This window comes from Argiope bruennichi, chromosome 10, assembly GCF_947563725.1.
Source record: "Argiope bruennichi chromosome 10, qqArgBrue1.1, whole genome shotgun sequence".
Classification (NCBI taxonomy): Eukaryota; Metazoa; Arthropoda; class Arachnida; order Araneae; family Araneidae; genus Argiope; species Argiope bruennichi.
This window is the reverse complement of record NC_079160.1, coordinates 85,726,232-85,741,718: the sequence shown is the minus strand read 5'-3', so window position 1 is coordinate 85,741,718 and position 15,487 is coordinate 85,726,232. Positions and strand designations below refer to the sequence as shown.

The following is a 15,487-nucleotide window of genomic DNA, read 5'->3' as shown; positions in this document are numbered from 1 at the left end:
ATTTACGTACGCATACGGGAGAGAAACCCTATGCATGTAAAATTTCTAACAAACACTTTTTGGATAAGGAGAGTTTCAAAAGACATTTGGTAATGCATGACGGAGAGAAATCTTTTACGTGCGAGTTTTGCAAGAAATCCTTTACCCAGAACGTTTATTTAAAAGTACATTTACGTACTCATACTGACGAAAAACCATAGACATGTAATCGACGATTATATACATACCGCCAGTACTTAGACCTACCGCCACCACAACATAAAACTGATCCGTCGAGCCGGGGATATAGCTTTTTAAAATGTTGCTCACGGCTCAAAGAGGCGCATTTAAAACTAAAATTAATAATATTGAAATATTCATTAAGGAATTCTCGTCTTCCGATGGCTCCATAAAGGATACTGTACAACTTTGCACTAACATAACGATATTCTGTGAGGACTCGATCAAATAAAGTGTTAATTATGTGGATTTTAAAAAATGTCTTTGAGCTTACTAAGGAAATTTTCTGATGAAATGTAGGTAAGCCTTCTTGTATTTCTTTTCAAATGTGAAAACGAAAGTGAAACTATTTACACTATTCCAAAAGCAAATATTAAAATACCTCTCTTACCTTTGCCTACATATAGTGGAAAATTTCAAGAATTTGAGCTCTTCAAATCTCAGTGTATGAATGTTATTGGAAACAACCCATAATTGGATGAAGCTCAAGAACTCATATATCTGAAATGTTCAGGGCTGCGTTTTCCTGGTGGTAAGGTCTCGGCTTGTCAGCTGTAAGGTTTCAGGTTCGAGACCCGATTTCACCGAAGAACCGTCGTGTAAGGGGGTCTGTTGCACGTTAAATCCGTCATGTCAAACGTCCTCCCGCTGGTTTGGTGTGGTGTGGAGAGGGGGGTGCCAGCTGAGGTGTCGTCCTCGTCATCTGACCACGGTTCAAAATTACGAGGTCCGTCCCAAAATAGCCCTAGTGTTGCTTTACAACAGGACGTTAATATAACAAAACTTAACTAAACTAAACATCTGAAAAGTTCTTAAAAAATTCAGCCTTAATTCAAAGCGATCAAGTTACTTTTGATTCTCTGTTAAAGGCCATAGAAAATAGATATCAAAGGAAACGAGCGTTAGTTCATATATACTTATCCGAAATACTTTCGATTAATAAATTTCACAATGAAAATCCTTCTCATATTAGATCATTTATCGATACTGATAGAAATCATATAGGAGCTTTAAAAAAATCTAAAATTTGAATCTAATCCTTTATTTGATGCTATAATATTACATGCGTTAAATAATAAAATTGATAAAGAATCTCAAAGATTACTCCAATTAAGTCTGACAACGACTGAAGTTCCCAGTTTAGAAAAACTCCTTTCATTTTTGGAATTAAGATGTATGCAGCTAGAATCTGTTATTAAACTAGATTTCTCGGCAATAAATAACCCCAAAAATGTAACATAATTTCTCCTTCCGTTTTCAATAAAAATAATAATTCGTCTAGAGTTAAATGTCTTTTGTCCAAAAACAAGCAAAATAAAAATGCTTCATGAATGAATCTAATTTTTATCATCCCTCATATAAATATGATCAATTTAAAAATCTTTCAATTTCTTTAAAGAAGGTAAATGCTGAATTAAACCATCTATGTAATCTGTCTGTCAACATATCTTTCTAATAATTGTTTCAGTTCTTTTTTTCTGTATAAACATAAAATCTGCAAAAACAAAAATATTGACGCAATGCATAATATCTTACTATGTGAAGACAAATATATTACTAATCAAAAAATAAATTTTTCTGCAGCGAGCGAAGCGCCCGACTTATCAGTGACATTAGCTTCCAAAAGCGATTATATAAGTAAAGGATACAGATGCATAATCCACGATTTTTTGAATAACAAATAATTTTGCTATTGTTATTTTTAAATATTTGTTAGAAATATCTGTTATTTCAATCATATTATTAATTAAAAATTATTCCTTAATATTAAATATAAAATTTAATAATTGTAATTAATACTTAATTTACTAATTTAGGTAACGTGTGATTGAATTAATTTATCTATTTCCGCTTATTTCTTCAATTTGATTTTTTTTTCAAAACTATTTATTTAATTTCTTTATTAGAATAAACCTGAAAATTTTGAATTTCCTGAAAATTTTGAATTAAATATATATGTCATTTTTTTTAAATTGTTTACTTTAGTTCTATATTCTACCAATAGATGGCGCCAGCAGTAAACGTAATATATGCAAAATCGAGTCACAAGCAATAAAAAAGGATTTGTATGGAATAGTGCATCATCAAATGCGAATATTGAAAAGTCAAGGTTACTCTCAAGAAGTGGAGCGACAACTTCACACTTTCCAATTAAGTCACCGCTCCGATAAATTTCAGTGATATGCAAGTCAACTATACGATAATTCCAATAACCTGTCCATTCACTTTTCAATCTATTCATAGATTTCTCCTTTTCTGTTTTGTTCGAGAGCTTCCATTGGACAGATCCTTTCGATTGTAACTTTCCAGTGAATTCATCGCTCAGGTAAATTTCAGTGATATCGTATCGATTGTTGCTTTCTATTGTGATCCAAAACCTGTAATCGAAATATCACCAGTAAGATCGTATCTAGGATTTGAATCACACCCCTCAAAGAAAAGTATTGATCACTGGTATTTGTGACTTTTTGATATTGGTTACGTAATAACCGCTCATAAAATATTCGTCATCCCTATTTGAATCACACCGCTCTTTGGAAAGTATTGATCACTGGTATTTGTAACTTTATGATATTGGTTACGTAATAGCAGCTCGTAAAATATTCGTCATCCCTAGAGATGCATAATCCACGATTTTTTGAATAACAAATAATACTGCTATTGCTATTTTTAAATATGCGTTCAAAATATCTGTTATTTCAATCATATTATTAATTAAAAATTATTACTTAATATTAAATATAAAATTCATTAATTGTAATTAATACTTAATTTACTAATTTAAGTAACGTGTGATTGAATTAATTTATCTGTTTCATCTTACTTCTTAAATTTTATTTTTTTTCAAAACTGTTTATTTAATTTATTTATTAGAGTGAACCATTTTCTGGAAAAGGTGAGTTAAAAATATATGCAATTTCTTTAAAATGTTTACTTTAGTCTTATATTCTACCAATTAATGGCGCCAGCAGTAAGCAGAATACCTGTAATCGAAGTCAATCATGTCACGAGCAATTAAAAATGATCTTTATGGAATAGCGCATCATCCCATACGAATATCGGTCACTCCCGTAAAGTCGAGCGGTGACTTCGCACTTTCCAGTGAAGCCTCGCACTTTCCGGTGAAATCACCGCTCCGATAAATTTCAATGATATGCAATTCAGTGATCCGATACGATAAATCCAATAACCGCTCCGTTTGTTAAAGCTGCCTAAGAAAAACACCGTTTTCTTTCGCTTTTTATATCAAAATAGAAAAACGATATTCCACCGGTAAAAAAATTCAAACTTTGTTTATTCCATCTTGGGATTAATCTACAAGTTGCCATCTACAAAATGAGACAGCAAAAAATATTTCTTAAATAACATTGCCATTCTAAAATAAACAAATAAATAAAATAAAATATTAATACATTTTCAACATCCTCCCACCTTTTGATTATAAATAATAATCAAAATATAATACTATTAGTTAAACACAATTAAGAGATTCAATTAATGGCAACGTTTTACAAATTTTCAATTAATATTTAAATATAAAAATGAAAATTAATGTGAAAATGTCCAATCAAAACAAAATAAATTTCAAGTTCAGTTTCTCTGGCAATTTAATTCTTCTTCCGGCTCTACTAAATTTCATCTCGTTGCCAGAAGTACTGTCAGAAGTTTTGGTGATGTCATTTGTCTTATTCAAATCATCTTGTGTCATCGAAGTGGAGAAGTCATCAGAGGATGTTAACTCTAATGGATATATTCTTTGAATTGGTCGCAGGAAATTCTGCTGTGAAGTTTGCACTCGAACAAGTCGTACATGTCCATCTTTACCTGGTATGATTTTTGTTATACGACCTAAAGGCCAGACAAGTCTTTTTATTATATGCTCCAACCATAACAATGTCACCAACAGTAACTGTACATTTTCTTGATTTTTTATTTCTCCGCTGTATGAGAGCACCCAAATACTCAGATCTGAAACGATTTCTTAAGTCTTTAAGCACTGCTTGTCTGTATTTGAATCTATTGCTCACAGAATTTTGCTCTACAGCATCTATATCAGGAAGATTGCATTCATGCACGTCTTGTATGAACATCGATGGAGAAATTGGTTTTATAGCTCCCTCTTCGCAAATGTAAGTTAGAGGTCTTGAGTTGATTACACGCTCGCAGTCTGCCAAAACCGTTATCATCTCCTCATAATTGAGACGTCCCTGTCCTAAAACTTTCTTCAAAAGATCTTTTAAAATTCTAATTAATCTCTCCCACCATCCGCCCCACCAGGCAGCAGTTGGAGAATTAAACTTCCAGTCAATAGAGTTTATTGCTCCATATTTTTGGATACGGTTCCAATCCAGTTGTTTTAAATAGTTGGCTGCTCCAACAAAATTGGAGCCATTATCGCAGTATATTGTGTTGTTCATCTTCCTCTGCGAGAAACAAATCTCCTAAAGGCCATTAAAAAAACATCAGTCGATGCAGCAGTAACAAGCTCGAAATGAACTGCTCTGTACACTGCACAAGTAAAAATTAGAACCCAGCTCTTCTTGTCTTTAAGGAATAAAGGTCCAGCCATATCAACGCCAGTTATCTGAAACACCGCAGCATCCTTTACTCTATTTTCTGGAAGGGGGGTGGGACTTATAACTTCTATGTTCTTTGAGCTATATCTTTTACACGTAATGCAACTGGCCACCACATGTTTCACCGCTTTTCTTCCATTTAGGATCCAGTACTTTTCTCTAAGTGCATTCAATAGTATCTGGACTCCAGCATGACAGTTCTTAACGTGAGCATTATAGATTAACCGCTTTACCACTTCATGCTTCGGAGGAAGAACAATAGGTTTAAGAAAATCTTCACTGTCCTTGCGATAAATAATTTTAGTTTTCAAACGAATGATGCCAAGATCGTCTTTAAATACTTGTAGGGTTTTTAATCTCTTTTCTTCTTCTGGGAGAAAAGACTCATTCTGTATCATAAATAAAACCTTCATTTCTGCTTCCTGAAATTCTGTAGATTTTAATTCACCATGCCTTTTCTCAGTTATATTTTTGCAGTTGTTCTTGAAGCGGAGGATCCATGCAACAAGACGAACTATTCTATCATAGTTCGAAAAATATCTGTAGTACCAGTTTGCAACACCACAGGCTTCATTATTTGATAATATAAAAGTCGTCTTAGACTTTTCTTTTCTAATCTCTTCTTCATTCCAATCATGGTTGGTGGAACCCATAATGTTTTGAAATTCAAAAGCATTTTTCATCCATTGTGGACCCTTCCACCATCTTAGGGAGACTAGATGTTTTGCCTTGCAGACTCTGGAAGGTAAATCTGCCGGATTCTTATCACCAGGTATGTGTCTCCATGATGTAGGATTACTCAACTTCCTTATCTCTTGGACTCTATTCCTAACGAAGACAGACCAATTTTCTTCTCGTAATATCCATGCAAGCACTGTTATAGAATCACTCCAGTAATATATCGTAACATTTTTCCAACCAAGAGCTTCAACAACTGAATTCGCTAGCCTCGCTCCAATCACCGCCGCAAGAAGTTCCATTCTTGGGATAGTTGTGCCTCTTAAAGGAGCCACTCGAGATTTCGCTGCAAGTAGAAATAGCTCGATTCGACCATTATTTTCTATTCTAAGGAATGTAACAGCAGCATATGCATCTTTGCTTCCATCAACAAACGTATGAATAGTGCAGTTACTTATATCTTTTGAAGATGCTTGAACACACCTAGGAATCTGTATGTCAGACAAATGCTTAAGTTCTTGAAACCACTGTAGAAATTCTTTACGAAGCTCACCAGTTATTTCTTCATCCCAACTTGTACCTAATGTCCATGCCTTTTGTAGCATTATTTTTGGACAAAGCATCACTGGTGCAGTGAATCCAAAAAGATCAAATACTTTATGTACTGTAGATAACATACTCCTTTTAGTTACTTTTTCCACATTAATGCCATCCAGTAATTTCATGTTAATTTTCAAAGTGTCTAATTTCTTATTCCAAATAAGACCTAATACCTGAGTTTCTTCCTTTGAATTAGTTTCACAGTCGCCAGACCATTCCCATTCTCTAAGATCAAAACCACCTTTTGCGATCAAGGTTTTAGAATTGTCAATGAATCGATCTAATTGGTCTTTACTGTCGACACTAGTAACGACATTATCAATGTAGAAACTCTCCAAAGGTCTTTTCTTCAAAGATTTTTCAAATCCTTCACATTTTTGAATATGGTACTCAATTACTGAAGCTAAAAGAAAAGGGCTACATTTTACCCCAAAAACAACTCTTGTGTGACGAAAAACTCTCAATTTCTTTTCTTCTCTATTTTCCCACCACAAAAACCGAAGGAAGTCTCTATCCTCTTTACGAATACTAATTTGCAGAAAAGCTTTCCTGATGTCAGCTATAACGCCAAGCTGTCCTTCTCTGAATCGAAGAAGAATATTTGGAATAAGCTCAATGAGATTAGGACCACATTCCAAGCACTGATTCAAAGATGGATAATTTGCTAATCTCGCTGAAGCGTCAAACACCGGACGAATTGGAGTAGTGCTGCTGCTTAGTTTTATCACTGCACGGTGAGGTAAATAATTACCATAAGAGTTCGTTTCGTTGGTAGGAACTTCCTCTATTATGTCTTCATCTAACCAATTTAGAAGAATATTTTCATATTTCTCATACATATTCATAGCTATAAGTTTTGAGGTAGTGTAGTCGAGCCTTTTCCTCGCCAAATCCAAGTTGTTGGGCAAAGGTGACTTATCATCAGACCATGGTAAACAAACCTCATATCGACCATCTTTATTAATTGTTACCGTTTCTAGAAAATGCTCCTTGGTCCGAAGATCAATCTCGTTCTTAGATTTTTTTCTCAACAGGATCATTGATTCCGATTGAATCTAATTTCCATAAATTTGTGATTTCAGCTTCATTTACAAATAAAGATAGCACTGTTATAGCCAGGTTTTCTTCCGAAGATTCTTCCTGTGGTACCTTACCCATTAAGGTCCATCCTAAGAAAGTTTCTACAGCGACAAGACCTGAAGATAAGACTTTTCTTTTGCCAGTTAACATTTTCCCCATAACGTCAGCTCCAATTAGAATATCAATGCCTTCACAAGTATCGCTAATATCAGTTAGATTAATCTGATTTTCCTCTAATTCTTTTATCCAGGGGCCTTTAAAAACCGGTCTAATATTGTCACAAATGATAGATTGATCCAGAACTTCAAAATTACAGCCGAAATTTCCAATCAAATTTCTCAATTTTACTTTATAACAATTATGTTTAAATTCATTAGTGATAACACCGCCAAAAAGAGAATGTACCAATTTTTCACATCGAACGGGTGTATAATTCATTTCTTCAGCTACACTTTTGAAAATGTAAGATTTATGTGATACAGAATCAAAAAGTAACCTCACAATTTTCTGTTTATTATCCGATACCAGTTTAGCTTTGAGAGTTTGAAGAAATATCTTAGGGATGTGTTTATTAAAATTAGCCATATTAACATCTAGTGCGGGTTTATCTTCTTTTCCCTCTATAGACATCTTTTGCGAATCAAGCACATCACACATTATAGGAAAATGTTTTTTAGAACATATCAGGCATTTTAAAACTGCTCGGCATCTTTTAACTGCGTGAAATGGCGATAAACATGCAAAGCAGCATCGTTTTTCCTTGACTATTTTTTGTCTTTCCGATAGAGTCATTTTTTGAGCCATAAAGCAATCTGAACTTGAATGTTTACCACCGCAAAAAACGCAAGATTTCTTTACATCTTTATCTGCAGCAGTCGTTAACAAACCTATAGCTGTAGGTACTTTATTTCTCAAATTTTCCGAGATACAGTGTTTCTTTTTCAAAGGTTTGTATTCTTGGCCCTTTCCTAAACCGAAACCGGCTACAGCCAAACATATTCTGTCTTCTCCTTCAACTTCCGTTTTCAAAAATTGCATCAAATTATCCAATCTTCCTTTCGCGTCAGAGTTAATACTGGAAATATTACTACGATTCCAAGCCTTTAAAAAATCAGCTGGGAAACAAGATTCAACTATAGGATACAAAATGGATGCACATTTATCTGTGGTTACACCTAATGTTTCTAATGCTCGTAAATATGATTCAAGCTTATCATACAAAGAAGTTAATTAAAATGTTTCTTTTGTTTGCACAGAAATAATTAATTTTAATAATTCTCTCACATATACTTCTACTAAAATATCTTCTCTACCAAAACGCGATTTTAAACCATCAATAGCCTTTTGATAGTTGGCGCCAGTTGGCGGAAAACTTTCAACAACCTCTCTAGCACGAGAACCAGAAATTGTTGCTTGAACTAGGTACTGAAATTTGTCTTCTGGTGCGATATCCTCATCTTTATGTATTTGCTCAAATTGACTCCAAAACGGGAGCCAATCTTTAGTATCGTCGCCAAATTGTCTAAATTCTAATCTAGGCAGTGTAAACTTTCTCCTATAATTATTTAAATCAGCAGTAGAATTAGCAGAAAATGACTCACCTCTATTTTGAGATTGTATTCTTGCCAATTCTATTTCTTTTTCAATTTCAAGCTGCAATCTTCTATCTTCCTTTTCAGCTTCAAGCTGCAATCTTTTATCTTCTTTTTCGGTTTCTTCTTTTAATTTCCTTTCCGAAATAACATTACTTAAAAGTTCTTGAACGAATTCTGGATCATTCTTATATTCACAACTATTTAAAATAAGATCTTTTAATTCAACTATCGTAATATTTTCTGATACGTCTTCTCCAACTTCAGACGCAACGTATTTCAGATCTTCTTTTTTAAAACCTTTTATTGCTTGAAACATCTTGATTTATTTTGTTTCGAGAAAGTCCTGTCGCGGACGCCAAAAAATGTTAAAGCTGCTTAAGAAAAACACCGTTTTCTTTCGCTTTTTATATCAAAATAGAAAAACGATATCCCACCGGTAAAAAATTCAAACTTTGTTTATTCCATCTTGGGATTAATCTACAAGTTGCCATCTACAAAATGAGACAGCAAAAAATATTTCTTAAATAACATTGCCATTCTAAAATAAACAAATAAATAAAATAAAATATTAATACATTTTCAACACCGTTCACTTTTCAATCCAATCACAGATTTCTTTCGAAAGCTTCCATTGGACAGATCGTATCGATTGTTACTTTCCAGTGAAGTCACCGCTCCGGCAAATTTCAGTGATATCGTATCGATTGTTACTTTCTATCGTGATCCAAAACCTGTAATCGAAATAACACCAATAAGATCGTATCAAGGATTTGAATCTAGGGATGACGAATATTTTACGAGCGGTTATTATTTAACCAATATCAAAAAGTCACAAATACAAGTGATCAATACTTTTCAAAGAGGGGTGTGATTCAAATCCTTGATATGATTTTACTGGTGATATTTCGATTACTGGTTAAATTAAGTATAATTTACAATTAATAAATTTTGTATTTAATATTAAATAATAACAGTAAATTAATATGATTGAAATAACAGATATTTGGAACAAATATTTAAAAATAACAATAGCAAAATTATTTGTTATTCAAAAAATCGTAGGATTATGCATCTCATTTTGAATCAGACCCCTCTTTGAAAAGTATTGATCACTTGTATTTGTGACTTTTTGATATTGGTTACGTAATAACCGCTCTTAAAATATTCGTCAGCTCTAGTAAAGGATTGCCTTCTTTTCGCGGCACCAGAACTGGAAATTCAATCTAGATTTAAAATAAAAGACAGATCGCTGGTAGTAAGTAAACAACTCAACACAGAAAAACATTAAAAATAAATCTCAGCCTGATGTTTGTCCGAAATATTATTCGCGTGCTTGTTGAGGTTGACGTATTCGCGCGAAACTCAAGGAACAACCCAAACTAGATTTCAATCAAGAATTCCTTTCTTTCAAGTAATTAATTTCAAATTTCCTTTTTTAAGTTTGTTATTATTTTTAGTCTTGTTTATTTCCCTGTGTCATATTCTTCCATTTTCCCCAGAAATTGTCATATGAATAAAATTTACATTTTTAATTCAATTTAATATTCTCTAAGAAAAAAAAATTAAAGTATTTGTAGAATGGAAAAGTTCTAGTGAAAGTTTTGCCATTATTTGCATTTTTAATCTTGAATAAAAAAAGTTTTTTTTTCTTAAGTGGATTATTTCTTCTTGTAATTAAGAGTTGTTCCTTTAATATTAACAAAGTAAACTGTTTCTTGTTAATTAATCATATACTGTTGAGTTGTTGGTGGTAAATAATGTATAGATAAAAAATATTTTACTTGTCAAAAGTGTTTACTTTTAGTGATTTACAATTTTTTGTATACTTTTTCTCTAGTTTTCCCAGAATACTTTTTCATTCTGTGTCTTCTGAATAATATAACAGAGTTTTCATATGATTTGTAGAGGTTATGTACTTTTAATTACAGATCATTTAAATTAGTCAAGATGCAGACCAAAGTAATTCAAAAGTTTTATTTTTTTTTAAATTCAATTAACTGGTTAATATGTGGAACGAGGAAGATTGGAGGAAATGTGTACCCCAGAATGTGTACCAAAATTCACTTTTCTTATTGACCAATCCCAGCTCGCGGAAGAAAGCCGCTACGTATATCCATGTATATGAGCAATGCAATCGTACATGTGATTGGCTAACGTGCAAACGTATTGATTGTGTATGTTTACATTTTGGAAATGAACAGCAAACGTGTATTAGATTCTGTCTGGTTAATCTTTGAAAATTCACAGGTGGTTTGAGACACAGAAGTGTGAAAGAATTTATGAGCAATTGTTGATATATGTGGGATAGTAAACATAAAAATATAGTTCTTTTTATCATGTACATAATGTTATTCCATTTACATTAACTTACAAATCTTCAGTAACATGTGGGATGATTATGATTTAAAGTATATTTGTATGTATCACCAAATAAGTAGCATATTTAGATAAATGATTTTTTTAAAAATATATTTCAAAGATTTTATTTTCTAGTGATTTTTTATTTTTCGTGCAGAACATGCAAAGAAGGCTTTCTGTCAGTATCATGTTTTCACAAGTATTGAGTCATAATTTTTAACAATGATTATCATGTTCATATTTAACTATCAGAACTTTATTGCTGCAGATATTCATATTTCCTCAATTTGAAATACTTTCATCTCTTTACTTTTTGTTCCCTTTTGTTTCAATAATACTTAAGCCCAACTAAATATTGACATTCTTATTAAATACTAATTTTACCTGTTACATGACAAGTCGTAATAAGCATTGCCCTTTTTTTGTTTATTTATTTATTTTGCATTGAAATGGAATATGTAGGGGAAAAAATACTCATATATTGAACATATTCAAAGTGAAAAGAAAAATTTGTTTTTTATAAATATAAAATTTTTTTTTGTTTGTTTTTTTTACTTCTTAAAATCAACTACATAGACTCAGACATTGATTTCTATTTATATAGCAATTTCAGCAGAATTAGTCAAACAAATGTCTTTCTCAAACTATAATGTCACGACAATTTGTGCAATTCTTAATTGCTATTCCTTCGATATAAATTATGAAGATCAAGCAACTCATATATGTGTGAATTTTTGAATTGTTTGTGTGTGAATTTACATTGAAATATTTTAATACCATCTTCTTTTACTTTATTTCATATTAACCATTTTAAAATATATGCAAATTTCAATAAAAGACATACTTCTAATAACACGTTTTCTGTATTTTACTCAATATTTTGCAATACATATATATATAATGTAATTTTAAATAGCCATGTTATATTTCTTCAAAAAAAATTTCAGCATATTTTTTTCTGAATTGGTTTGAATTAGTTCTTTCAATAACATATATATCCAATATAAAAACTTTCATATTCCAATGAAGGTAAAATATGCCAATCTATTGAATATCTTTTTTCATGTAAAGGTGAATATTTTAAAATCCTTTTATGGAAGGCTTTATACAGATGTATGAGTCCTCATATAATGCACTTAGAATTTTAATACAATATTTTACTCGTTAAAGAAATATAATGATCATCGTATGATATTAAAATGCATACATGTTACATTTTTTTTAAAGGATTGAGAAATTATGTATATTTAAAATAAGCCATACAGAAGTTTCATGCAAGCATAATAAATAGTACTTAGTTAGCTCCTAATGAATTTGTTTAATTATTAATGAATTAGTGAATTTGTTTTAAATACAATTAAAGTTGGTACCATTCAGCAACTACATTTGTTGATGATTATCTCAGTGTCAAATAAATGTTTTAAGATTTAAGTTCTTAAAATATCTCTAATTTTATATAAACCTTGTCCTGGTTTTATATTAATCTTCAGTTTCCAAACTTTTACATTACATTGCAACTTCATCTCTTCACATAATATAGTGAAGCAAAAAAAGAGTAATATTTATTTTTCATTCCTTTTAACAATTTGCTATTTTGTTAAAATTTGTTTTTAAATTAAAATAGCTTTCTAACAAATAAGATGCCAAAATTCTTTCTCTTTAAACTTAGCAAAAATTAAATGCTTTGCTATTTCATTTTCTGGAAATATTTAATTTAAACAATATTAATAAATAAATGTTGTATAATTCTGGTTCAATGTAAACTGATTTTATGAAATATCTCTGATATTGCAAATTCAAAAAACAAATACTTATTGTAGGGAAATAATTAAAATTCTTCCCATGAAATTGCAAAATTGCTGATCTTTTAATGAGTAATTGATATGTTATTATTCATATACTACAGTTTAGAATTCGTTTTGTATTCAAAACATTTCAGATCCCCCTTCCCCCAAAAAAAACTTGTATTGCTTGCCTATATGCCTCTACAGAGTTTAATTTTGACCTGCTATCCATTATTAGGTTCTAATTCATTCAATTTTTTTTTTCATTTACTGCTTATTGTGCTAACAAAGAATATAATATTAATAAAATAAAAATGATACAACATATAACACAAATTTAATGAACCCAAATGTGGTACATAGTGCAAAGATTTGGATTATATTTCTAACATGATAGCGTTTATAGACTTGTGTACTGTTTATAATTTCACCATGCATGACAAAAATCATTCAAAATGGTTTACAGAACAGATCATCGCATCTGCAACTACAAAAGTTATTTCTTACGTTGCTGATGCTCATTAACCCTTTCAAGAGATATGGAAAATATGCTTCCTCCCAAATATTTCAATTTTTGTGTGAAGTTATGTAGGTTTACTTAAGTTCTGACTCGAATTTTCTATAGTATGGTATGGTATAGTTTAAGTTTTCTGGTACAAGGTACAATTTAGGACAAGTTGTGTCATCCACAAGGATATTTAAGCAGTTCCATCATAAAGGTGTAAATAAAACAAGGATACATTGTAAAACGTCAAAAGTTTAAAAGGTCTATGATTTATAATGATTTGGCACAAGAATAAAAATAAATTTTAAATGCTATGAAAGAAACCAGTAGGTTTTTAAAAGTAAAAAATTTTCAGTGAGGTTTCTCACCCACCAGGTCCTGTAAATTTGAAATAGGCGAATGAAAGTGAATTAAACGATCAGAAGTAGAATTAGGACATTGAGTAGGAATATGTGCAATAGAATTGATCACTCCACAGTTCGTACAATGAGGAGCTTGTTCACCAAACAGCAAATGTGTGTCCAATGCATAGACGAATTAATTTCACATCTGCGCATCGGTGTGGTAAAACTGACCACAAAAGTAATTCGGTCTGAGAACAAGTACATTTTAATGTTGAACTTATGGCGGCACTATAATAAGGCCAGGTTTGGGTGTTCTGTCTAAAACAAATTTTTTCGCTTCTGCGTATGAAATATTTCTTCTAACTTTCAGGTTTTGAATTACTTTTTCCATTTAGGACAGTCACGGGAATAAGCAGGATGGAGCCCAGAGCAGTTTAAACATTTGAAGGTCTGTGAGCTACAAACTGAAGTTTCATGAACATCAGCTGAGCATTTGGCACATCGACGACTGCCATGGCAAGTTCCCTGCGAATGTCCGAATCTCTGACATTTAAAGCAACGTAGAAGATTCGGTACATATGGTTTAACTTTGGATTGTATATAGCCAGCACGTATAAATTTCGGAAGTTCCGGACTACTGAAAGTAAGAATGACATGTTTTGTTTGGAATGAATGAACCATTACGTTTAATTTTTATGCGATGAGCTGCACAAACTTTTTGGGAATGCAATTCCCGAATGAGTTCATTCTCCGAACAATCAAAAAGATCTAAATCAGAGATGACTCCTCGAGAAAAATTCAGTGTCCTGTGAGGAGTTACCTCTACAGGGAAGTCTTCAAGTTTTGTTAATTTCTGCATCGTAGCAATCTGTGTTTTTGATGAGGTCTCAATAAGAAGATCCCCGGATGGAAGTTTTTTAGTAGATTTCACATCACCAATAAATGAAGAAATCAATCTTTGTACTATGAAAGGTCTCTGGTGTGTGTAATATTAGAAATCTAGTATCTTCAGTGATAGGTAAACATGGCAAAGTGTCTGAAAACCCATGCAAAAAGGTGGAAAAAAATTCGGGCCACGACGACACCGCCTTCCACGGAGCCCAACAAGGGAAGGCAGCCACTGGCTCTGCCCATTTCCAGCCTTAGCGCTTATCATGGCGCTAGCTGGAACCTATACGCTGAGAGTCACCCCCTTAATGACCAGTGACCTCCCTTAACGCCAAGCCCAAGGAGTAACCCCTTCGCTTGATCCTCCTGAGCAGCCCAGTCAAATATCTGGGATACCGGCCGATTGATGCATCAGAGACCGAAATGTACCACCCGTTTAGACGGGTGGTACATTTCGGTTTAGACCCTTAGAGGGTCGCCACGCACGGCGAACACGTGGGGTTTTTGGTTGTCCATGCGAAGCAAGAAGCAAACAGAGCGGTGACAGCTTCTCATGGAGAGCTCCCTCGCTTACCGTCCAGAGATGGAAGAATGAAGAAAACAGAAGGGGAAGGGGGGATTTTAAGAGAGAAGTGGATAAAGAAGAGAAAAGGGATAGAGGAGTAGGAAGAGAAAAGAAAGAGTAAAGATCCCTGGGTACCTCGGGATTGGAACACCTGTACCCACCTAAAGAAGGTGAGCCCCTGAGGGGACAAATTTTCTATAAGACAGGAACTTAGATGCTTCAGTTCCTTATTTCACATAAAATAGTGTGTCTTGATTTGTTACTTAATTATCAAGAAACCAAATTTAATTAATG

General features: G+C 32.6%; 3 protein-coding genes across 3 annotated transcripts in view; 1 reads left to right on the top strand and 2 right to left on the bottom strand.

The window, feature by feature from the left end:
• The window catches only part of LOC129987872 (zinc finger protein 271-like), an 89,096-nt gene that overhangs the window by 26,947 nt on the left and 46,662 nt on the right, over window positions 1-15,487 (top strand). The gene's annotated exons all lie outside the window — the stretch shown is intronic.
• LOC129987628 (uncharacterized) lies at window positions 3,788-4,637 on the bottom strand. Its single transcript, XM_056095588.1, has 2 exons — window positions 4,175-4,637; window positions 3,788-4,068 (listed from the first exon to the last, which is right to left on the bottom strand). Exons 1-2 carry the CDS (start codon window positions 4,635-4,637, stop codon window positions 3,788-3,790), a joined length of 744 nt encoding a protein of 247 aa, XP_055951563.1.
• LOC129987627 (uncharacterized) lies at window positions 4,634-14,599 on the bottom strand. The gene is made up of 3 exons (XM_056095587.1): window positions 14,425-14,599; window positions 5,245-7,029; window positions 4,634-5,166 (listed from the first exon to the last, which is right to left on the bottom strand). The coding sequence occupies exons 1-3, from the start codon at window positions 14,597-14,599 to the stop codon at window positions 4,634-4,636; spliced, it is 2,493 nt and encodes an 830-aa protein (XP_055951562.1).

What these genes read in the sequence shown, in the direction of transcription:
- LOC129987627 (XM_056095587.1), bottom strand. Translation starts at nt 14,599, where the DNA reads ATGCAGAAATTAACAAAACTTGAAGACTTCCCTGTAGAGGTAACTCCT. An exon ending in TCATCGCATAAAAATTAAAC is followed by an intron (nt 7,030 to 14,424) that starts GTAATGGTTCAT and finishes CAATTAATAAAG; the next exon opens with ATGGTCGATATGAGGTTTGT. An exon ending in TATAACTGAGAAAAGGCATG is followed by an intron (nt 5,167 to 5,244) that starts GTGAATTAAAAT and finishes CTTTTCTCCCAG; the next exon opens with AAGAAGAAAAGAGATTAAAA.
- LOC129987628 (XM_056095588.1), bottom strand. Translation starts at nt 4,637, where the DNA reads ATGAACAACACAATATACTGCGATAATGGCTCCAATTTTGTTGGAGCA. An exon ending in TTTCAGATCTGAGTATTTGG is followed by an intron (nt 4,069 to 4,174) that starts GTGCTCTCATAC and finishes TCTGGCCTTTAG; the next exon opens with GTCGTATAACAAAAATCATA.